A 25,751-nucleotide genomic window follows, 5' to 3' on the forward strand; every position below is an offset into this window, starting at 1 on the left:
TTTAGGTAGCTTACTCATGACCGTCGCCTTGTGTTTTTTCTTAAAAGACACACTCAGCTCTCATGCTTCGAGCTCGGTGTCTTGTGGACTGGGCGAGACCCTAGGGTCCCTCGCCCAGGCGCGCCAGCCCGGGGCGACATACGAGCCAGGAAATTGGGCCTTCTCCCGGGAGGCCCAACTGGCCCATTAAGAGAAGTTAGGGGCGCCAAGCCCAACCCCCAAATCTATAAATAGGGGACGGTTACCAATTGTAAGGGACTCTTAACTCATTTGAGAAATACAAGCTTGAAATTCAGTTACTTTCTCTCTCTAAGCGGTTACGCTCTAAACTCTCTCTAGATTCTCTCATCACGATCCTCTCACTATGGGTACGGTACCTCATCTCTATGTTCTTGGATAGAATATAAGAGCTGTTAAAATAGAAACAAAAAATTGTTTGTAAGCTTCCACTACAAGATACCGAGACTAATAAGACAAAAGTCGACCCTACAACGTTGTCACTTTTTTATTTAGCGCGAGCTTTGACCGAAGCTAAGTTTAGATGTCAATGCAAATTTTATGATAAGTGAGTCATTTTTCACTGCTTGAGGGTCACTAAACTGGTAACTTTTGTGATGGCCATGCTCAATTGAACTTGGTTGAAATGAAATTGCTTGATCATAATCACACTGTTGTTTTCACTCCTCACTCCTCAAAACTTTTCACGTATTTAGTCACACAATCAAGCACCCTTGCAGAAGTTGTTGTACCAAATGTTAAAACAAAAAAGAAGAAATTTCTTGTAAGCTTCAGAAATAGTGATAGTTCTTATTATCTATGAGTTATTCCCTACTTTTGTTTATATATGTTAATTTAAGGTTTTGACACATGTATGGAGAGGTAATATTAATGTTCTTTTTTTTAAATTGCTTCCAATTTCCTAATATAAATTTTATCTCTCTTACAAATTTTGATTCTTCGATTTTTCTTTAGAAGTAAAATTGGCATAACATAGTTAATGTTCTCTTGAAATCACATAAATGAGTCAGATAAACAAAAAAATCTCAAAATAGTGGCATTTACGCGAGTACTCTACTAAACATTGCTTAACTAGCATACGAAGAATAAACCGAGAGTAGAAAAATCAGTGAAGTAATTCCAGTCAAACTATGAAATCGAAGCTACCTAAGTCCATGGAACAATAATGTTATTGTTTGGTCTAATGGTAAAACTAAATTTATTATCAAACAACAGAAAAATCCTATTTTGTAGAAAGCACCAATGTAACTATTGCAACAAGAACAGTTCAGGAGATGAATATGTCATGATTATTAATTAAATCAATTTAATTGATAAAGCTTGGGATTCAACGTTGCATATAGTTGAGCCAGTCTTTGGGTACTCCACCATCACCATTCTCTGCTTCTCTTTCTCCTGTTCCTCACAGCCATAACTTTCTTCACCTCTGCTTCATGCTGTAACCAAACTCAAAACACCATGTTTCCAATATTCATCATCTTCACATGTTGTTCCTACGCACTCTTCAACACAGTAGACTCAATTTCCTTCAACTACACCACTTTCCAACCAAACCTTTATCTAATACATTTCGAGGGTGATGCCTTTTCCTCAAACGATGTTCTGCAGCTCACAAAGAACCAGCTCGATGGCCCGATCACAAGAAGCGTTGGTCGAGCCTCGTTCGACCAACCTGTGAAGCTTTGGGACAGAGAAACAAATGAGCTAGCAGATTTCACCACCCATTTTTCATTTGTCATGAAATCTGTTAATGAATCGCGATACGGTGATGGCTTATCCTTCTTCATTGCTCCATTTCAATCTTCAATCCCAAACAACTCAGCTGGTGGGTTCCTTGGTCTGTTCAGCGAGGAATCAGCATTGAACACTAGCAAGAATCAAATAGTTGCAGTTGAGTTTGACAGTTTCAAGAATGACTGGGATCCAAGCTCGAATCATGTTGGAATTAATGTTAATTCCATCGAATCGGTTGAGAATGTGACTTGGAATAGCAGCATGAGAAACGGGAGAGTTGGTAATACTTGGATATCATATAATGCTACCTCAAAGAATCTCTCTGTGTTTCTTACTTATGCCAACAATCCAAAGTTTAGCGGCAATTCTAGTCTTTGGCATGTTATTGATTTGAGGGAGGTTCTGCCAGAATTTGTTAGGATTGGATTCTCCGCCGCCACGGGTCAGTGGATTGAGTTACATAACATACGTTCTTGGTCATTCAATTCAAGTTTGGATAATAATGGTGGTGGGAAAAACAACAAGGTTGAAATAGGAGTTGGAATAAGTGCTGGTTTTGGCTCTTTAACTTGTGTTATGGGTCTGCTATGGTTCATCTTTTGGAGGAAAAGAAATGGGCCAAAAGGGGAAGATTTTGATGCTTCTATGGATGATGAATTTGAGAGAGAAGCTGGTCCTAAAAGGTTCACCTACAAGGAACTAAGCAATGCAACAAAGGGCTTTGATGAGGCAGGAAAGCTTGGAGAAGGTGGATTTGGAGGTGTTTACAAAGGTGCTCTTGGAAAATCCAACCTCGAAGTGGCGGTGAAGAGGGTTTCAAAAGGATCAAAACAAGGGAAAAAGGAATACATATCAGAAGTAAGAGTAATCAGCAGGGTGAGACACAGAAATTTGGTTCAACTGTTAGGGTGGTGTCATGAGCAAGGAGAGCTTCTTCTTGTTTATGAATACATGCCTAATGGAAGCCTTGATTTTCATCTATTTAAAAACAAAGTCATGCTTACTTGGACAATAAGGTACAAGGTAGCCCTGGGTTTGGCATCAGCCATTCTTTATCTTCATGAAGAGTGGGAACAGTGTGTGGTGCATAGAGATATTAAGTCAAGTAATATAATGCTCGATGCAAATTTCAATGCCAAGTTGGGTGACTTTGGTCTTGCAAGGCTGGTAGATCATGAACTTGGCTCTCAAACCACTGTTTTGGCTGGGACAATGGGGTATCTAGCTCCAGAGTGTGTCACAACTGGGAAATCAAGCAAGGAATCTGATGTTTACAGCTTTGGTGTTGTTGCACTTGAAATCACATGTGGTAGAAGACCAGTTGACTTAAAACAAGAGCCTGGTAAAGTTAGGCTTGTGGAGTGGGTTTGGGAGCTCTATGGAAAAGGGAAGCTAGGTGAAGCAGCTGATGAGGAGTTGAATTGGGGATTTGATGGGAGGCAAATTGAATGCTTGATGATAGTTGGCCTGTGGTGTTGTCATCCAGATCATACCATGAGGCCCTCTATTAGGCAAGTGATAAGTGTCCTCAATTTTGAAGCTCCTTTGCCTAGTCTTCCATCAAAGTTGCCTGTGCCAATGTACTATGCACCTCCCATGGAGATGTGCAAATTCTCATACACTACATCAGGAATCTCAAGTACAACCAATGGATCTTCCACCTACTCATCATTGTCTGCAGGGTCCAGAAAATCTCTATTGTAGCATAGAAATGATTTTATTTTTTGATAAAAGTCTTGTATTGGACTTGTGATTTATGATTGCAAAACTTTTTTTTTTCACGACTATGTGCAAACTTTCAAATCTCTTGTCATGTACAATAGTGCCCCCATGATAAACTATCAGATTGAAACAATGTGGTATTTTGTAAACACCGAGTGAGAAAGGAGTGAAATAAAGTTGTATTTTACACACATCAAGAATACCAAGCCCCATCTAATTTTATAAAATGATTCTTTTGACAGAGGTTTAGTAAAGATTTTAACCGATTATGCATGTGTATCAACAAATTATAATATCACATTCTTAAGTATACGGTATTGGGTTGATTGCAATGTAAGTCCCACATTGCTAATGAAGATCAAAGAATGCTTGGAGAAATCTCATAGCTTAGAATAGTGAAGAATGAGAGAGTCCAAGGCTATATATTTTGATCACAAGCTCCTTGTTTCAACACACAAAAAACACAAAGTAGTAGCACCTGAAAACACTAAGTTTATATTTGTGTTTTCTTTTTCTCGTATGCTCTTGTTTTAGAGTATTATCAACGTGGTTCAAATATTTACTTAAGCCTATCATATTAAGATCATCAAATTTAACCAATGTGATATCTATAGCCCTAACAAATGATATCATTGTAATGATCAACATTACTTTAATAGCAATAGATTTTTAAAACCTTATATAAGCACCACATCATGAATTATACCATGAAACTTACCAACCTTACTAATTAAAAAATAACTTCCTTTGTTGTTGTAGCCGGCCATGTGCCTTGAAGAACCAATATCCATATGACTCGCATTGGGCTATCAAGCACACCTACAAAAGAGAGTTAATTGTTTTTTCTAGGTATGCAAGGTTCATTTGGTCCTTTGGGGTTATCATTAGGGATAGTTGCATTTTTCCTACACACATACTCGCCTTTCGGCACACCATGTAATGTAACATAACAAGCATTGGGTGTGTGACCTACTTGATTACAATAAAAGCATGTGAGTTTCTTATAACGTGGTTTTCTAGGTGGAATAAAGGTAGCCTTATTTTTACTCAGTGCATTAATAGATGGTACAAAGAACATTCTTTTAGTAGGCTTAAAAAGAATAATCAAGACCACTTCTATCATTAGCATATCTTTTTTTTACTAAGCATATCATCCAAGTCATGTGTACCTTATTCATAATTGGAAACAAGATTGTTCAGCTCATCAATTTTAGATTCAAGTGATGGACATGGTTAACATTTCATGCAAGCATTATTTTCATTGCATTTAAGTTTAGCATCACTCAATTCATTTGGAATCAACTTATTTCTACTTTCAAGGAAATTTATAGCACTCTTTTGTTTAGCACAAATTCTAGAGAGTCGTACACATTCTTCATGCAATTCATCAAAATTATTTTGCAATTCAGCATAATAAGGTTTAGAGTTGGAATCGCTTACCTCGTCATTATCACTACTGGGGAAGCCATCAATGATAGATGTGCAACTTTCTTTTCTCTTTTCAAACTTGAGGTAGAACTCAACTCATTGCCTTCCCATGAAATGTAAGCTCTTTTTCCTCTTCTTCTAATTCTTAGATTTGAATTCATTTTTCTTATGAAGAGAAGGACAATGAACTTTAATGTGCACATACTTTCCACATTCAAAACATGTAAAGTTGTTACTTGTTGTAGGAGCATCATTCTTCTTAGTGAAATTTTTAAGTTGTGTGGAATTCCTAGCTTTGTTCTTCCTCAAGGACTTGCTAAACTTTTTCACAAGCAAAGTGAAATTTTCATCATCTTCATCCTCTAAGAAGTCATCACTTTGTGAGTCATCAAAAGTATCAACTTTTCCTTTGAGGGAGATAGTCTTCTTACTATCAAGTTCTTCACTTTGTTTCAAACAGTGTAACTTCAATTCATGCTCTTGTAGTTTGCCAGACAATGCCGCCAATGCCATTTTGGATAGACTTTTCTTTTCGGATATAGCGGTCACCTTTGGTTGTCAAACTCTAGTCAAAGATCAAAGATTTTTCAAATTCAAATAATTATTAGTAAACAATTATCAAGAGCAATCAAGTGGTTAGTCAAGTGGGTGAACAATTTTTGTAGTTCTAGGAAACTCTCTCTCGTATTCATTTTAAACATCCCATACTCTAGGGAAATGGTATTGAGCATATATCTTTTAACTTTCTCGGTTCCCTTATGGTTAATCATCAGCATCTGATTTTATTCGAACTTTTTGTTTTAGTTTTAGGTAGTGTTTGACCTGACTTTTTTTTTTTACTTTTAAGCTAAAGCTGGGCCAAACACAATTTTTAAAAAGATCTAAAATTTTAAGTAACTTATTTTTTATGACAGAAATAGAAATAAGTAACTTTTTAGAAAAAAGTTAGGGAGAGGAGCTTTTTACTTTAAAGTAACTTATTAATCTTTGTTGTTTTTTCCTGCTAAACGATTCGTTTTTTGGCCAAGCTCACGCTTCTCGTTGCGCCGCACTCTGACCACCGCACCGCACACATTCGGAATTCGGCTGTCGTCGTCACGAGACCTCCATAAGAAGGGGCTAGTCCTTCCTCAACATCTATCCTCCTCCTCCTCTCTCTCTCTCTCTCTCTCTCTCTCTCTCTCTCTCTCTCTCTCTCTCTCTCTCTCTCTCTCTCTCTCTCTCTCTCTCTCTCTCTCTCTCTCTCTTTGCTTATCTTCCCTGTTTACCAATTTGACAGCTTCCAATTTCAATATTAAACATGTGCTTAGGTTACTAAAGGGTCTGTTTGATTGCAGTTTTTTTTCTTCAGTTTTTAAAATAGTTTTCAAAAACTTAACAAAATTTTTTAGAAGAAGAAAACAGTTTGAATGACATGTTTTCCATCATTTAGAAAACTGATATCTGAAAACTAAAAACAAAAAATGAAAACATCTTTTAGCTGTTTTGGTTTTTTAGTTTTAAAAACTGAAAAATAGGAACTGTTGTTTTTTAAAACCTTTGAAAACTGCAAACAAACAGACCCTAATTTGGCAGTTTCTAGTTTCTCTGTAAATTTGATAAAACTTGAGCTCAATTTGTTGCCGTGTAAATTTTGCAAGGGATGTACAGGGGATTCAATTGTTGCCATGTTCAACATCCAAAATAAAGATTGAATCAAGAGGCGACAGAGATGGAAACAAAGGGAATATGGGAAAAAGGAGAGTGTGGGAGAGAGGTAGGGAACCTTGAGTGCAGCTTGCTGACAGAAGTTGGGGAATGATGATGGAGGATGACAGTTCTGAGTTTGGGCAGTGAGATTGCAACAGGGTGAGACGAGATGGGAAACAATTCAGCGTGGCGAAACTAGATGGGATGCGGCATGGTGTGAGTGGGGTAGCGTTTCGAAGTAAGGGAGAAGTCGGGGCGATGAGTGTGTGAAAGTTGTAGTAGAAACAAGGAAGGAGAAGGGGAGTTGGGTTTGGAGCCTCACCCCTTAGGCTTTGCACCCCACTAAAACAGATACGGAATTTAAATTTCCGTATCAATACGGAAAATAAAATTTCGTATCTGTTTTAGTATATAATGAGTGGTTGAAAATGTAACACGCATGTTTAAATACAGTACGAAATTTTAAGTTCCGTATTCAATATGGAGAATACGGAACTTTAAATTCCGTATTTGATAAAGTGGGGTGCCAAGCCCCATAGGTGGGGTGCCAAACCCAACTCCCAAGGAGAAGGTGTAATGTCTCTGTGGTGCGGCCACATTCTGAGTTTCATGTATGTGTGATTTGAAAAAAATTATTGATAAAACAACTTTTAGCTTAAAAAGTACATTTAAGATGTAAAAATATGAAAATTACCAAATAACTTTAGCTTTATTTTTAATTTTACTTATAAATGAATGAGTGAGAAAAAATTAATTTTTTATACTAACAACTCAAAAAGTAAAACTTATTATAGAAGAACCTAGTTCTTATTTTTACGAACTAAGAACTCCAAGTCATCATCACCAGTGGTTAAGAACTCAATTCTTAGTTCTTAACTCAAAAATAATAATTAAGAACCTTATATTGAAAATGCTGTAAGTGACTTTTAAGCTGTAAAAAAGTCGAGTCAAACGGTACCTTAGTCTTAATTTGAATTTGTTTATTCTTCATCTGAACAAAAGGGATACAAAATTAAAATACCAAAAGCTCTTTTTGTTGCTAATAATCAAATGAGTTAGTTTGGTCTTGTAATAAAAAGTGGCCTTGTTTCTATCAAATTGGCCCATTTACCATATTTTTATTGTTCCCTCATTAAGGAAAAAAAAAACAAACAAAAGGAAAATCAATACTTTTTTTTCGCTGCTGATGATGTGTCTATTTCAAAAAAGATGATGTGTCTCCAAATTGGGTCCATAAATGAAGTCCTCTCCCCTTTAAATGGACCCTTCATCATACATAGGAGAGACCTCCAAACATTATGATTCTCACCTAGGGAGTGTGCGCTGAAAATCATACTCAGAAGTCAGAACACTCTTCCCTTTTAAAAAGAAATTCTTCTCCTCTTAGCTTGGGATATTTCGGATCTTGTTGGCTAACAAGAGGTATTTATTCGATCCTTCTCTATTAAAAATGCTAAGGTTGATTTCTCTGCTTCATCTGGTTTTTCTTCCTATTCTTGTGTGGATTCACCTTATTCTTGTTAAAAATGTAGAAGTTGTCAAACAGAAATGCGTTTACTCTTGCTATTTCTTTTATATCGAACACAAACATCAACATTTGTTGAGCAGAAACAAGAAAACAGGAAGCTAACCATTAGATAAATGAAACACCAGCATTGAGAACCAGTCCCTTAAGGCTTAAATCACAAATTACAGAATAAAAAAACTTTTTTAAGCTAAGATTTGCATCAGAAACAGAAAGGTGAATCAGAGAGAAGGAGAAATGTGAGAGTGTGTGAGGGAGAGAGATGTGGTTAGTGTCTTTCTAATCTTTTAATCACTTTTTAACAATCGTATCCTCTTTTTGAAAAAAAAATATTATTATTCAACTACAGTAATATTTAATATTGTAAGTGGATTTTGTTTTTCTTTATTATTTAAATTTTTGTGCCAATTTTTTTTTTTTTTGGTCAATATGCCAATTTCTCATATGCTAGCCATCTAAGCTTTCTTATTATTGCTGTCCTAGTTCTCTTGTCTGGTGGGTCTTTTGACTCTTTCGGCCCAATATGGTTTTTTTTTTCCTTTTTTATTAGTAAGAAAAGAATATGTGATTGGAGCTTATTCAATTCAATTCTAAAATACAAACTTATTTATATAAGTTACCAAATTAATTATAAATTCAACAACTTTAAAATATGTTAATGGTCAAATTAGTCCCAACAGCCAAATAGAGCCAACCCCGTTCAAACAAGCCTCCAAGACCAGTCTATACAACCAACCCGATAAAAGAAAATGAAACAACCATACTATACCCCATAGCAATCACACCCGAAAGATCAAAAAGGCAGGAGCCAGCATAGCTAACAAGAAGCCTCCCAAGACTCAACCCCAAAAAAACCAATAAATCAGATCAAGAAGAAACCACCCAACCACCATCCCTAAGGATGTTTGCACACTTGAATCTAGGCTGCAATCTGGTTCAAAGAAATAGCATTACAATCATACGTCAAGCCCAGGCGTTTTCCTAATAAGAGAGTATTCCTCGATCTACTCATAAGGTATTGAGGCTATAAAAACTCCACCAGCAAAAGCATCAACTTATTCCCTTCGTGTGCCTCTAAAGAAGACAAGCCTTCTGATACGCTCCAACCTGTAGTCATCTAGATCCTTCTTGTTCCTACCAAACTTTTCAACTAACCTAGGCATTGAGGCTTTTACTTATGAGGCGAAGCAATAGTCTCTTCCTTAACCCCAGCAGTGTGGCAAACACTCGGAGCATCCTCCATATAGCACCTTCTAGAAGGCGGGAAACACAGCAACCCTACACCAATAGAAAGCTCACAACCAAAGGACAAGACTTCTGGGAATAGGAACTCGGAGGGTGTCCTCTCCCTATCAGTCATCATCACGTCGATACTGGTTTAACAAATATGAGAATCAATTTCAGGAAACAAATCTTCATGAGGCACCCAAGGGCCTCTGTCGTAACACCTACTTGAACCAGAAAGTTGAATTAGTCCTAAATATTTTCAAACAATGTAATGTCTTAAATAATTTAACATAATAAACCAGAGCGTTGTACTTATTGTATACTTAGTCATCCTGAGTCCCACCCAATTCAATTTTCATCTTAAAAACACCAATTATATAAAACTCATAAAATTTTAAGAAATAAAATTTCTTTAAAATAAACATTATGTAAAAAACACCTTTTAAAGGAAATAAATCATTTTCAAAATTAAAAAAAATTCTCCATTTAACTCTCTAAAACTATGTAAGCCTTGACCTTTTAAATAAAGGTATGTAGTAGCGAGAATACCCTCGTGAGGCAACCCAATCAATTTCTCCCTTTTAATATTTAGAACTAAATAGCCTTGATGTCTCTTCATAGAGAATACGCAGGCCTGAATATTAAGCTCGACAAACACCCCAAAATAAAAAACTTTCTTCAAGATAATTTCATAGATTAAGTTTTATTCAAATAAACGCCCTAAAAAAGAATAAAATAAAAACACAAAAAATATCCAGTCTCTTTCTGTAGAACTGCGTGGTTCTGAGTTCCCCATTGCACTAGGGGTATGCGTAGGTGCAAGCTTTAAAAGCTTGTTGAGCCGAACTGTAAATATTTCTTTTAGGTAAGTAAATTAAGTACATAAAAATTAAAAGGAAAAATAATAGAAAATAGGGTAGCCTACAACTAAATACCTTTCAAAGCTAAGAAATCTTGTATAATTACTCTTAGGTACTGTCTTATGACGAGCGTTGTGGGCGCTAATACATTCCCTATACGTATTAGACTTCCGAACATGATATCTGGTTTGTAGTTCATCTTTTGGATTTTTTAGTGTTCCCATATAAAAACATTGGTGGCGATCCTTCTGATACTTATATCCTTTTCTTGTGCGCTGTCTTTGTAACATCCCGATGTGACAGGGAATGCATTTGCCATCAATTTCGTTTTAGCCATTCTATTCTAAAGGTTCTAAGTCATATACCAGTATCAAGGGTCATATAACATGCATCATATTTCATGCCAAATTTTCCAGACCCATGATAACCATCCATTCCAGCACAAAAGGCAAATCTAAGCATATGAATCTTCAATCATTTTAATCAAGCAAAATCATAGAAAAAAAATGATAATTGTAGTGATGATTAAAGGAGTATCATGGCATCAACATTTCATCTCAACTCAGCAGCCAAACATCATGATCACAAGGCAACAGAACAACCCATGCCCTTCATACAACATACAACAACAAACATCACCAACTCAAGTCCTAAGCATGCAAGACTCTACCCAACTAGATCCACCTTTACCTTAGATGTTGGGTTTGGAAGGATGAAGGATTGGTTCTGGAAAAGATGAATGGAAGAGCTTTATCCCTACTGCAACCTCAGCCTTGTCCTGATCTCTTCCTTTCTCCCTTGCCCTCTCTTGCTTTCACTCTTTTCTCTTCTCCTTTCTTTCTCTCCAGCCGCCACTCTCACTCACTCTTTCTCTCTTGTTTTCTTTCTTTTTCTCTTCTGAATTTCTGTAGGCAAATAAAAGCATGTGGTTAGGTTTCTAATCAGTCTTATTAGGTCTCTCAAAACTGAAGCAACATCCCCCTTTTGCCCCTCAAACCCACGGCCAAAACATGCACAAGCAAGGGTACTCACGATTCACAAATTTTGAATTGAGACAAGGCATTTATGACACTTCTTTCCCTTTAATCACTTGTCCAAAAACTGATCAGCCTTGATCATGAGCCATAAACCCTCATCATTTTCCCTAAACTCATGCTAATTAGTCAAACAATCCACCTCTACTCCACCTCCCTTCACATACTCGGCCATACCCTCTTTCTTGGCCTCCAAGCAACTCAAATTCATTCATCTTGGGATCCTTGACCTTATATATAATTTTACCCTAGCCCTCAAGTATTATCACTTCCAAATTAATAATACTTCAAACTTCAAAACATCAAAGAAATTCATGAATCATAAGCAAGTCACACTTTATTTTTTATTCAAAAATAAATAATTTCATACATCAAAGTAGGGTGTTACAATACCACCCTCCTTAAAAATAGTTTCGCCCTCGAAACTTAAGAGTTTATAAACAAATCGGGATGTGACTCCCGCATCTTATTCTCTAGTTCCCATGTAGCATCGCCTGTCGCTTGATTCCAAACGACCTTCACCAAGGATACCTCCTTGTTCCTCAAGCGTTTGGTGCCCCTATCGACGATCTTGATGGGTGGCATCGTCATCGTAAGATCATCCTTTAGCTGAATGTCATCAGGTTCAATCACATGAGAGTCATCAGCCATGTACTTCCGCAGTTGCGACACATGAAGCACATCATGAATGTTGGATAGGAATGGCGGTAATGCGATCCTATATGCCACTGGTCCAACTCGCTCCGTAATCTGGTACGGTCCAATGAACTTTGGAGTAAGCTTCTTCGACTTGGTCGCCCTTCCGACACCTGTCATCGGGGTAACCCGCAAGAAGACATGATCTCCAGCTTGAAATTCTAGCTCCTTTCTTCGATTGTTGGCGTAGCTTTTCTGACGACTTTGCGAAATCCTCATCTTTTCCTGGATCCGCTTCACCTCTTCTGTAGTTTATTAAACCAGCTCCGGTCCAATGACCAGATTCTTACCGTCTTGATGCCAGCATGTAACACCCCGATTTCGGTGGCGTCACTTTAGTAACCAAAAGTAAACTTAATGCGGAAAAACGTGAATATTTTTTTTTTGATAATAACTAAGACAAGACTGAATTAAATAAAACCCAAATGCGAAAAGTAATAAAACTAATATACAATATATAAACAGCCCCCGCTGTAAGTAACAACCTCGTCACGAGTAACCTCCAGTGACGGAAAGAAAAGTGCAATGCCCGTAGGCAATATATACAAACCAAATGAAAAGGGTGAAGTGCCCGCAACACCATCCCTCAAAACTGAGAATCAGCTGACCCAATGGCCTGAAAATAAGACCTCCTAAGTCCAACCAACTCTCTGTGATTCCCGTAAGGAAACCACACAAAAAGCTATAGGCGGATCTACCCTGTCCCCTAAGTAACAAATGAAGCAAGACTGTCAGAGCTAAAACTCTACTCCTACACTAATCCTAACTCGAGGAGCTCATACCAACACTCAAAACTATGTGCTAGCATGATCGTCGTCTGAATCAGAATCCAGAACGACCAAGTCTATCAACCCTATCCGTCCTCCCCTCGCTCCTGCAACGCTCTCCGATGCTGGACTCACGGGCTTAGGGCCCGAACCCTGATCATCAATGATCGCAACGGAGGGTGCACTAGACCCTGCCGAAGGCACTCCCACTGGAATCTCCTCTGAGGAATCCTCCTCCTCTGAAGATGACGGTGGCGGCGGTGCTCCTCCAAGACCTGGTCCACAGTGAACGCCCGGTGGCAAGTTGAAGCTGATAGAGCATCGCCTCAACACTCCTGACCTCAAGAGTCCTCCACTATCCACGTGGTCCTCCATGATACGCCCCGAATACGTCGCTCGGTGGCTCGCGGGGTCAACCACCCACGACCCGGGGTCGTCCTGGTCGATCATCTCGTACCTAATCCCCCCCGAAGGGTGGACCATTGCGAACCAATCCGCAATGTTCATCTGACAAAAGGCGTTGTCCGCCAAAACACACACAGAAGACGCGAGGGTCAACTCTAAAGAACTATGTAGATAATAAACCCAATAGGTACAAATAATAGATAGCCACTTAGGCTTATAGCTAAAGATATCATTCCTAGGGTTGCATGTTCCACAATAACATGAACGCAATAATAACACTTAGCATGTTACAAGTAAGATAATCAAATAGCAATCACACTCAACAACTAAATTAGTATGCATGTTGCATGATATGTATGCAGGTTAACCCAGTCAACCAATATGCAATCCGGAACGGATGGACATCAACGGATCAGCCCTTCACCAGCCACGGTGGTGCCATTTCGGCCCGCGTGCCTCTTACTCCAACAACAACGGTAGTCAGATCAGCCGTAACCCGTAGGTCTGCCATTTCGGTCTGCTACAAGAGACGTCTACAGACGCTCTATCACGGAAATCCGGGTCTTATGACCATTTTGGAATCCGACGAGGTCCAGAGTACGTCCTGTGTTAATACCCCATTAATGTTGCATGAATGCAGGATGATTAGTCAACCAACGTCTCCGATCTCACTCGACACGTCGCCACGTGTTCTAGGTAACTTAAAGTCTCTAAAATCTTACCCTAAGGCAAAGTCGATTCTGCGACAAAAGACACACTTCACAACACACATCGCTGCTCCAACAGCACAAGAGTATTACATACTCGGGAACTAACGGTTCCCCGGACTTATCCCCAGGATAGCCCAACAACATCGCTGCTCCAACAGCACAAGAGTATCACATACTCGGGAACTAACGGTTCCCCGGACTTATCCCCAGGATAGCCCAACAACATCGCTGCTCCAACAGCACAACAACCAACGGACTCAACACTTGGATCCAACGACACTTCTCGTTTTCCATACTATGATTTTCATCCAAAGCCTCCTTTCGAGATTATTACCCTTACTTAAAGATTTAGAGGTTGTTTAATGTCTTATGAATTTTCTTTTCAAAATAATATCCTTTTTAGTCTTATCGCAATTCCTATAAGTTCTCGGGATCTTCGAATCCCCAAATGACTCCAGAGAATGTCTCGATCCATAAACCCTATACAAGGCCCGAACCTCGTTCGTCCTATCAAACTTTCTCAAAACTCTCAAAATAAAATCGGCATGACCTGCCCGCTATTCTCACCATTCAGAATCTCAGATTTTCAGTGTAAAGCATATTTAAATCATCACAATCAACAACATGTCATATATCAATAAATCGCGTCATAAACACTTAGCACTTAGCATATAAAGCATGCACCACACATCCTAGATTACCCACATAGCACATAGCATGTAAGTCAATCTTCAAAAACATTCAGTAGATGAATCATCTACATTGTCAGCCGAAGCCTCAGAAAACATTTTCAATCACACACAATCTCAGTGCATAAACAGTAAACAATGTCGAAATATCGACCCTAAGCATTAACTAGAGATTCAGTGAGAAGCCCTCACCTGAAGGTTCTCCAGCAAAAACTTCAAACTCTTCTTCACAAGCAAGGTGTTGATCCTCAGGAAATTCCTCAAAATCACCTTTAGAACAAAACCACAAAAAATCAATCAGAATCTATCGGAAACTAAGCTATCGATACTTACTAAGGTTACTCGAAGTAATCTATACTCTAAGGTACGATAATCTAGCGCGAAAAGACAAGTTTTCGGAAAAGGAAATTTCCTCCTCCCCCCTTATAGCTCTCGGCCACTATAGGTAATTGTAGGGTTCGATTTTTCTTCGATCAAACTTGGTTCCTATGCTTTCATAAGCCGTAACTAAGGGTATTCTGAACTCGGAAAAATTATCGGATCAAAAACTGTCGCAGGGGTATTTTGGTCATGATTTTTAACTTAGGATTTTCAAAACTGAAATCCCAAAAATAAAATTTTGCAGGGACGTCACCAACGACGTTTATGACAACTAATCCTACTAGCACTAAGCTAAGGCGATAGTTTTCAGCCTAGAGGTTGGAACTTTACTCAAAAACTACATAAAATGGGTATTTTAGGTTCAAATTGATTCCGGCGGAATTCCGGCGACATAACGGAAAATCTAATCCGGCAGAAGTGATCTTGGGCATACATAGAAGAGGTTTAGAATCAGAAATGAAAGATTCAGGATAGTTTTGCAAAAACCCATAAACTATCCGCTCAGGAAACTCTACAGAAAAGCTATGGAAAAAGCGATCGGAGGTAAGGATTAGCGACTATACCTCGAAACCTTGAAGTAGCAACTGATTGATCGACGATCAAGCAAACGATGAAGAAAAACTCTTCTTCCTTCTTCCTTGTTCTTGGCCGCGGTTTAGAGGAGAGAAAATGGAGGAAAATTGTGTTTTTTCTTCCTTTGTTTGCTATATATAGAAGGTGGAAATTCGCGGGAAAATGAAAGTTTCGCGAATCCGATTTTTCCGGCGTCATTCTCCATGAATTCTAAGATAGGTTTTGGCAAAGGAATTCCCAAGCTAAGAAGATGTCTCCTTGTATTTTTGGCAACTAATGCAAAGTCGGTGCAAAGTCGGTGTAAAACTATTTTACCCGATAAGTTGCTTTTTGCCTCGAATGTCGGAATGGAAAACTTCCTTCTGAAGAAAGATTGAAATCATCAAGAGAAATGGGTGTACGCGTGTGGAATATTCATTTGAAGCTCTGAATAGATAAAGTCCTCAAAGTCGGGAAATTCTAGGGTTTTGAAATACCAGGGATTCGGTTTCGGCAAACTTCCGATGATTGGAATCGGACGTTCGTAGATCCTAGAGTTTCGCCTCGAAACGATTGTTATATATGGAAGAAGAGAAATTCTAACATTTCTCTGAAGATTTTTGGAATTAACTGCCAGCGTGCCTAAAAGTGAAAATTAGCTATATACTAGGGTTTCTGACCTAGGTTTAAGCGTAAAACGTTCGTGCTATAACTTTTATCGATCATAATGAAATCCTTGAACTTTTCCTGAACTTTCTCCTTCATAAATATATTTCATTTAATAAACTTTCGTTCAGGTTTCCCTTCACATTACATCAACCCTAATCGTGAATAAAAAGTTTATTCACTTAACATAAGCCTAAAACTCGGGCCTTACACAGCACATGGGCGTACGACACCTCCGACCATACAAAGCTTCGTAAGGTGCCATCCCTATGCTCGCATGAAAACTATTGTTGTAGGTGAACTCAATCAGCGGCAAAAACTCATCCCAGCTTCCCTGATGATCTAGCACACAAGCTCGTAGCAAATCCTCCAAGGATTGGATAGTCCTCTCGGTTTGCCCATCCGTCTGTGGATGATAAGCGGAACTCAATCTGAACTTGGTTCCCAAAGCTTGCTGCAAAGCTCCCCAGAAACGTGAGGTAAACCTCGGGTCTCTATCCGACGCAATGATAGACGGCACACCATGCAGTCGTACAATCTCAGCGATGTAGATCTCTGCTAGCTTCTCCACTTTGTGGTTTAGATTGATCGGCACGAAGTGAGCAGTCTTCGTCAATCGATCAACCACTACCCATATTGCATCAAATCTCCTTCGTGTTAGGGGCAACGCCGTCACGAAGTCCATAGAGATGTTGTCCCACTTCCACTCAAGGACATCCAATGATTGTAGTTTCCCTGCTGGCTTCTGATGTTCCACCTTAGCCTTCTGACAAGTCAAGCATATTGACACATACTCAGCTACTTGTTTCTTCATCCCAGGCCACCAGAAATGAAGTTTCAAGTCTTGATACATCTTATTCATTTCCGGATGAATGCTCAACCTGCTCTTGTGGCCTTCATCCAAGATCAACCTCCTCATAGTTGCGTCATTGGGTACACAAACTCGTCCCTTGCAACGTAAAAGACCATCATTTCCGATAGTGAATTCCGGTGCCTTTCCTTGAGTAACAAGTTTGCGCCACTCAATCAATCCTTCGTCGGTCTCTTGCTTCGACTTTATCTCATCCAAGAGTCCACTCGACACCATCACCATTCCAAAGCACAACTTTCGTGGCGCGAGCTTAACATCCAAGCTCAGATCTCGGAATGCCTCCAATAGTTCTAACTCTTTGACCATCAACGAGGATACACGTATAACCTTTCGACTAAGAGCGTCAGCTACAACATTGGTTTTCCCCGGATGATACTGTAGAGCGAACTCATAGTCTTGTAGAAATTCCATCCACCTGCGCTGCCTCATATTCAGATCCTTCTGATCAAACAAGTACTTCAGACTCTTGTGATCACTGTAGATCGTGAACGTACTACCATACAGGTAATGCCTCCAAATCTTGAGAGCATACACTATAGCAGCCAACTCCAAATCATGCGTAGGATAGTTCTTCTCATGAATCTTCAGGTGTCGCGAAGCATAAGCAATCACTTTATTCTCTTGCATCATTACACAGCCCAACCCGTTATGTGAAGCATCACAGTAAACGTCGTATGGTTCACCCTCCTTAGGTAAGGCTAGTATTGGTGCAGTAGTCAGTCGCTTCTTCATCTCCTGAAAACTCTCTTCACATTTCTCCGTCCATGCAAATGGTTGATTCTTCTTTGTCAACTGAGTCAACGACGAAGTCAACTTTGCATAGTCCTTCACAAAGCGTCTGTAGTAGCCAGCAAGCCCAACAAAACTTCTGACGTCGCTTGCTGTCTTAGGTTGTTCCCATGACATGATCGATTCATTCTTGCTGGGGTCAACAGCCACACCCTGACTTGATATGACGTGACCTAGGAACTTAACCTCTTCCATCCAGAATTCGCATTTGGAACCATTAGCATACAACTCTTTCTCCCGCAATACTCCTAGTACTTGACGTAGATGCTCCTCATGTTCTTCGTTACCCTTCGAGTAAATCTGAATGTCGTCAATGAAAACCACCACGAACTTGTCCAAGAATGGTCTGAACACACGGTTCATATAATCCATGAATACAGCAAGTGCATTGGTAACTCCGAACGACATCACAAGGTACTCATAATGCCCATATCGAGTTCTGAATGCGGTCTTCTGAATGTCAGCTTCCTTGACTCGAATCTGATGATAACCCGACTTCAAATCTATCTTCGAGAAAACGACAGCTCCCCGAAGTTGATCCATCAAATCATCTATCCGAGGCATCAGATAACGATTTTTCACTGTCACCTTGTTGAGTTGTCGGTAGTCCACACATAGTCTGGACCTCCCATCCTTCTTCTTCACCAGCAACATTGGTGCACACAAACGCACATAGGCGTACACCTTGGGGTGCAAAAGGGAATCCAAAGCTCACTCTTCCTTCGATCGACATTGCATCAATCGATCTCAGAGTTCAAACATCTAAATATACTCAAACACTTAGTCTCAAGTATCACGGAAATGATGCTAACTACAGACAATCTCACAGCCAAGCAAACATCTTAGCAAACAGGTCTACCCAATCTCACCGCGGAAACTTAGAACTCATCAAAACAAACAGCAACGAGTTCAAACTCGTGTGCCCAAAAACCCTAATGCTCTGGTTTCTCAACCAAAGCTCTGATACCACATGTAACATCCCGATCTGACAGGGAATGCATTTGCCATCAATTTCGTTTTAGCCATTCTATTATAAAGGTTCTAAGTCATATACCAGCATCAAGGGTCATATAACATGCATCATATTTCATGCCAAATTTTCCAGACCCATGATAACCATCCATTCTAGCACAAAAGGCAAATCTAAGCATATGAATCTTCAATCATTTTAATCAAGCAAAATCATAGAAAAAAAATGATAATTGTAGTGATGATTAAAGGAGTATCATGGCATCAACATTTTATCTCAACTCAGCAGCAAAACATCATGATCACAAGGCAACATAACAGCCCATGCCCTTCACACAACATACAGCAACAAACATCACCAACTCAAGTCCTAAGCATGCAAGACTCTACCCAACTAGATCCACCCTTACCTTAGATGTTGGGTTTGGAAGGATGAAGGATTGGTTCTGGAAAAGATGAATGGAAGAGCTTTATCCCTGCTGCAACCTCAGCCTTGTCCTGATCTCTTCCTTTCTCCCTTACCCTCTCTTGCTTTCACTCTTTTCTCTTCTCCTTTCTTTCTCTCCAGCCGCCACTCTCACTCACTTTTTCTCTCTTGTTTTCTTTCTATTTCTCTTCTGAATTTGTGTAGGCAAATAAGAGCATGTGGTTAGGTTTCTAATCAGTCTTATTAGGTCTCTCAAAACTGAAGCAACATCCCCCTTTTGCCCCTCAAACCCACGGCCAAAACATGCACAAGCAAGGGTACTCACAATTCACAAATTTTGAATTGAGACAAGGCATTTATGGCACTTCATTTCCCTTTAATAACTTGTCCAAAAACTGATCAGCCTTGATCATGAGCCATAAACCCTCATCATTTTCCCTAAACTCATGCTAATTAGTCAAACAATCCACCTCTACTCCACCTCCCTTCTTATACTCGGCCATACCCTCTTTCTTGGCCTCCAAGCAACTCAAATTCATTCATCTTGGGATCCTTGACCTTATATATAATTATACCCTAGCCCTCAAGTATTATCACTTCCAAATTAATAATACTTCACACTTCAAAACATCAAAGAAATTCATGAATCATAAGCAAGTCACACTTTATTATTTATTCAAAAATAAATAATTTCATACATCAAAGTAGGGTCTTATAGTCTTCGCCACAACCTTGGTTGCGACAGTAACTAGTAATGTACCCCACATTTCCTAGGCTGCAGTAAAATTTGAAACTCTAAAGAACTCATCAAAATCTAGAGCAGATGTAAGAATATTCTTAGACTTAAGATCATATTGCACCTTTTTCTTATAATATTATTCAAAAGATTCTTATGTTTAGGTTGACTCATTCCTTTCACCACTATGGTCGGTACAGAAGTACCTTCTTCTATAGCATTCCGCACATCCATATCTCGGGACTCTACGAAGATTTTCATACTAATCTTCCAAAAGTCATAATATTCTCCGAAGAAACAAGGGGATCTATTGATCTTTGAGCCTTCACCTAAAAATGGTCCAGAAGTTACCATTCTAAGTGTTATCTACCCTGTTCTAAGAATAACCTACTCATCTAAGATCTGTGCCAATTGTAAACAACAGAATAGGCGATAACATTAGAGGGAGGGGGTATTAAAATTTCTAAGTCAGAAAATTTTCATAATCTGGTACCACATCGATTCCCACTTTTCGGTAATTTGTTACCGAGAATGGTAAATTGTTACCGTTCCCCGTACCCTAATAAAGAAGAATGGTAATCTATTACCAAAAACCAAAATCATGCAAATCTCATATTTCCACAATAGAAACGAAGTCAATACCCGATTCAACCATGTGTACGATTCATACAATCATATATCACATATATAATGAATCAATTCTTAGAAAATTAACATACAAACCCAAAAGTTCAATTTTTTCAATCAAGAACCCTAATACACATGTTATATGGGAAAATTAAAGAGAGATGTGTTAAGAAGTTCACACCAGCGATTTATCCAAGTTCACCTTAACTATTTGTATGAGGCAACATCTAGTCCCCACCAATAACCAAACTAATTACACCAATAACCTTAAATCCTATCAGCCAAGCAAGAAAAAGAACCCCACTTGTTTTTCCACACCAAACCATATGGTTCACAATTCAACTCTTGAATTACTGTTGGTCAATTCGCAAGTGTACGAATACCTCCGGGTTTTAAATTATCGAACCACAGGGATTGTGAGTGACTAAATTCAGTTTAAGCTTTGAGTTTGAAGGTTGGTTTTATTGAATAAGAGATATGTTGAAGTAGTAATAAGGAAAAAGGAAAATAAAAAGACAATTCAGAAAATAACATGCTTTGGGTTCTTGTTCAACTAGTCTATTTAAGCACATCATTCTATGCACATGTTCTCATGGATCTCTCCTTGATGATATAGCCTAGTTACTCACTTATTGATTCCTCACATAAGCAATTCTCTCATACTAAAAGCTAAGCCCAATTCCTTGTGTACTTAGTCATTTATATGAGGTTTTAGATCATGCAAATTCAGGCCATCAAACCCCAACCCTTCCTCTATTCCTAGTAGCAAGTATAGAAGGGGTAATCCCAAATCGGTTCCCTAATCTATAACAAACTTCCGTTCTGATTATAGAATAGTATAAAGCAAGCATGCATACAAGCTTAGATTTAAATTCAGAAAATGGGATTCAAGGGAAGAAGAAGAACATGTGGGAAAGAACTTAAGATTATAACTCAAATATAAAAAGTCTTACAAAGAAATCCAAAGCAAAAGAAGAGAGATTAGCCAAGCATGGCAAGAGCCATGCTTGGCTAAGAACCTGAATTACAAGCTTGGAAGCCTTCTCTCACTCTCCTAGATGATCCTCTACCTCTGAACTTTACAAAGTATGAAAAGATTACAAAAGAAAATGACTAAAATCCTATTTATAGGCAAAATTCCCGAGTCTGGGCTGTTCTGGGCGCTCAGGCGCCAATACAGAGCGCCAATTCCATGTTGAAACTGAGCCTCTGGAAGGTAATTGGCGCCTAGGCGCCCATTCCCAGCGCCTAGGCGCTTAAGCTCGCCTGAAAAGGACTTTTTGGCTTCTGAAACTCCTCTTTTCAATCCTCTTTAAGTTCTCCATCAATTCCATGCTTCTTGGCCTTCTTTCTCCTTCAGTTTCTGCTCTCCAAACCTAACCAACAAGTCAAGGAAGATTCTAGAAGCTCCAAGAGCTCATTAGCACAAGAGGTCCTTCATAAAACAAAAGAAAATCATGCAAGTCCTAAACTTAACTTAAAATGCAAGAAAACTCCCTATAAAACTACAAAATTACCAAAACAAAACAAGGACTCAAGAAAAGATAAAAATGCATGAGAATGCATGAAACACTACATGAGACACAAGAAAAAGACTCAAAACTTACAAGGAAAAACCCTAAAAACATCATATAAACCCGGGTCATCACACCACTATACTCAACGACAGCTCGCCCTCGAGCGTCACTAAGATTAGCTTGCCCTCGAGCACAAAGAATTACTCCCAACACACATGCAAAAAGAGGGATACTGTTTTAGAAAACCGGGGGATCAAGTGAATGTAGTTAGTTCCAAGAGAAAAATTCAACAATCAACGTCATGCTACTCTTAGATAAAGAAGAATTAGAGTCCACTATGAGAAGCATTTAGAACTAACATCCTAGCATGGGACAATTGTTAAGTGCACTGAGCACACAAGCAAGTTCATAGGTTCTGAGAATCATTCCCTCAAGAGCAACTAAAGTTGACAATGCATTATTCATTGAGACTTCAAAAGGGTTGTAATGTTGGCTAGGTAAAGCACATGGTAGGTGGTCCCTAAGGAAGACTAAGGTTGCACAAGATTTTGAGTGTGGTCCTTCATGAAAACCGGAGCTTAAAGCAATTGATACTTAGCACACAAGTCTCTTAACCCCTTTTTGTTTCATATTTTTTTTTTGGAACTCCACCCATTCCATGGAGTTCATTTTTTTCTTTTGACTTTTTTTTGGAACTCCATCCGGCCATGGAGTTCATCTTTTGAATTTTTTGAATTTTTTTTCTTTGGGGCAAGAGACAATTGCATTTTCTATAAACTAGCTCCATTGAGAGTTAAGAACCACAACTCCCCATTGAATCCAACCAATCATCCAACCCAATAAACAAGGTAACAATAGAATCTCCATAAGGCTCAAAAGGGTCAACTAGGGACAAAGATGTTATAAAAACAATTTATGAAGTACAAGAAAACCTACCAGTCTCAAGAATGCAAGTCTCCTAAAGCTACACTCAAGGAGACATAAAATGAAACACAGAACCAAGAAGTGCAAGTGAGTCAGGATCCTCCAAGGAAATTATATAGTGAAGGGTCAAAGATGGACCCTTGTGGACTCACATCAACTCTATCCTCAAGACAACACTTAGAAGACCGAAGTCTCGTCCTCTCTTTCCCAAACATACAATCACTCCCCAAAAGAAAGCACAAAGTATCCACTTAAAAACATTTTCAAAACCAGCGTCATGTGAGTGAGCAAGACTTGGGAACATGTCATTTGAGTAAAGGGCATAAAGACCAAGGTATGAAAGACTCTATAAAAACAAAATGCATGATAAAAAAGTTAAACAAAATCTATAAAAGAAAAATATGCTAAAAAATGCATGGACTAAAACTTAGAGTAAGAAAAGAACCTCCTTCCAAGTGATTGAGTGCATCCAAGTGTTCTCCTTTGGTCTTTCAACTGCTGGAAAACAAGGTGCTCAAGTGCTAATTGCCACCGCTCGAGCGCCATTGTATCCTTTTTATTTCCTGAAAAAAAAAAACAGAAGAAACAAAACGTAAAACAGAAAAAAGAAACATGGGTTGTCTCCCATACAGCCCTAAGTTTGAGTCTTAGGTAGACTTTACCTCAAACTCGTAACTCAAACCAAAAATCACAAACAATCCCCGGCAACGGCGCCAAAAACTTGTTGGTCAATTCGCAAGTGTACGAATACCTCCGAGTTTTAAATTATCGAACCACAGGGATTGTGAGTGACTAAATTCAGTTTAAGCTTTGAGTTTGAAGGTTGGTTTTATTGAATAAGAAATATGTTGAAGTAGTAATAAGGAAAAAGGAAAATAAAAAGACAATTCAGAAAATAACATGCTTTGGGTTCATGTTCAACTAGTCTATTTAAGCACATCATTCTATGCACATGTTCTCATGGATCTCTCCTTGATGATATAGCCTAGTTACTCACTTATTGATTCCTCACATAAGCAATTCTCTCATACTAAAAGCTAAGCCCAATTCCTTGTGTACTTAGTCATTTATATGAGGTTTTAGATCATGCAAATTCAGGCCATCAAACCCCAACCCTTCCTCTATTCCTAGTAGCAAGTATAGAAGGGGTAATCCCAAATCGGTTCCCTAATCTATAACAAACTTCCGTTCTGATTATAGAATAGTATAAAGCAAGCATGCATACAAGCTTAGATTGAAATTCAGAAAATGGGATTCAAGGGAAGAAGAAGAACATGTGGGAAAGAACTTAAGATTATAACTCAAATATAAAAAGTCTTACAAAGAAATCCAAAGCAAAAGAAGAGAGATTAGCCAAGCATGGCAAGAGCCATGCTTGGCTAAGAACCTGAATTACAAGCTTGGAAGCCTTCTCTCACTCTCCTAGATGATCCTCTACTGTAAGATCAAGTTTTGATCTAGTAGTACAACTCTATGTTTTGATGATTACAAGTTAACCTTTTGATATGAACAATTGTGGTACTCTAACGTGTTTTTCTGAGTGTGCTATTTGCAGGTTCTGACCTCAACTCAATCTCACACAAATCAGAAGCACTGTGTATAAAGAGTGACCCAAGCAACGCTTTCGCATTCACCATGTTCAGTATGAACAGTGGAAAAGCTTCAGAAGTTCTGAAGCTATACAAACTCTGATGTGGACTCAGTCGCTAGAAGCTCTGAAGATCCAGAAGTTCTGATAACCAAGAAACACTGAAGGTTCAGATGTTCTGATGGTGTAGAAGACTCTGAAGATCCAGAAGCTGAATAGTGGAAACTCTGAAGTCCAGAAGCAAGAAACTCTGAAGGCCATGTTCTTCCCTCTGAGTTCAGAATCAGAAGATACAATGGTCAGAGGATCTGTGCTTTCCCTCTGACTCTGATCAACCGGCTTCACAAGTTCCAATACGAAGCATTCCTCTGATCAGAAGTCTCCTAGGTTTAAAGGTCGCGTCGCTATCCAAGTACAAAAGCAACTGTACCTTCCTGACGACCTACCTAACGTTCTCAGCCACAGCAGAAGCTGGATTTTCCAGAACTGCCCTCCAACGGTAGCATTTCCCATGCATCGCTCAACCCTAATCCTTGGAGTATATAAAGAGGCTGAAGACGGAAAGAAACGGCTAGAAGCAAGAAGCATTCACATACGCAAGACATAGTCGAAAATCTTCTAAGTTTTCTTTCATCTGAAATTCATTGAGTTTACTATTAGCTTTTTAGAAGCAAATCTCTTGTAAACGATTCTTTGATAAACAGTTTGTTTAGTTCCTTTAGGAGATCAAGGTTGATCGGATCCTAGAGAAGACTAAGAGAGTGAATCTTAGTGTGAGCTAAGTCAGTGTAATTGTTAGTCACTTGTAGGTTTCAAGTGCAGTTGTAACTCTTACCTGATTAGTGGATTGCCTTCATTCTAAGAAGGAAGAAATCACCTTAACGGGTGGACTGGAGTAGCTTGAGTGATTTATCAAGTGAACCAGGATAAAATCCTTGTGTGCTTTTCTATCTCTTATCTTTTGCACTTAAGTTCTCGAAAGATTTGTCAAAATCTTTAAGGTGGAAGTTTTATACTGAAAACGTTATTCAAACCCCCCCTTTCTACCGTTTTTCATACCTTCAATTGGTATCCGAGCGCAAGTTCTGATTACCACACCTAACAGTGTTCAGTGATCCGGGCCGGTGTGAAAAACAATGGCTGCCACCACCAGTGAAACTCAAAGAGATGGTTACAATGCAAAGCCTCCTATGTTCGACG

The 25,751-nt window shown here is 38.9% G+C and overlaps 1 protein-coding gene across 1 annotated transcript; it reads left to right on the forward strand.

Moving 5' to 3' along the window:
* The first annotated feature begins 1,320 nt into the window (after positions 1-1,320).
* Positions 1,321-3,676, forward strand: LOC130713486 (L-type lectin-domain containing receptor kinase IX.1-like). Its single transcript, XM_057563250.1, has one exon. The coding sequence runs from the start codon at positions 1,477-1,479 to the stop codon at positions 3,454-3,456; it is 1,980 nt and encodes a 659-aa protein (XP_057419233.1). The 5' UTR covers positions 1,321-1,476; the 3' UTR covers positions 3,457-3,676.
* Positions 3,677-25,751: the final 22,075 nt, after the last annotated feature.

This window comes from Lotus japonicus, chromosome 4 (genome assembly GCF_012489685.1).
Source record: "Lotus japonicus ecotype B-129 chromosome 4, LjGifu_v1.2".
Taxonomy (NCBI): domain Eukaryota; kingdom Viridiplantae; phylum Streptophyta; class Magnoliopsida; order Fabales; family Fabaceae; genus Lotus; species Lotus japonicus.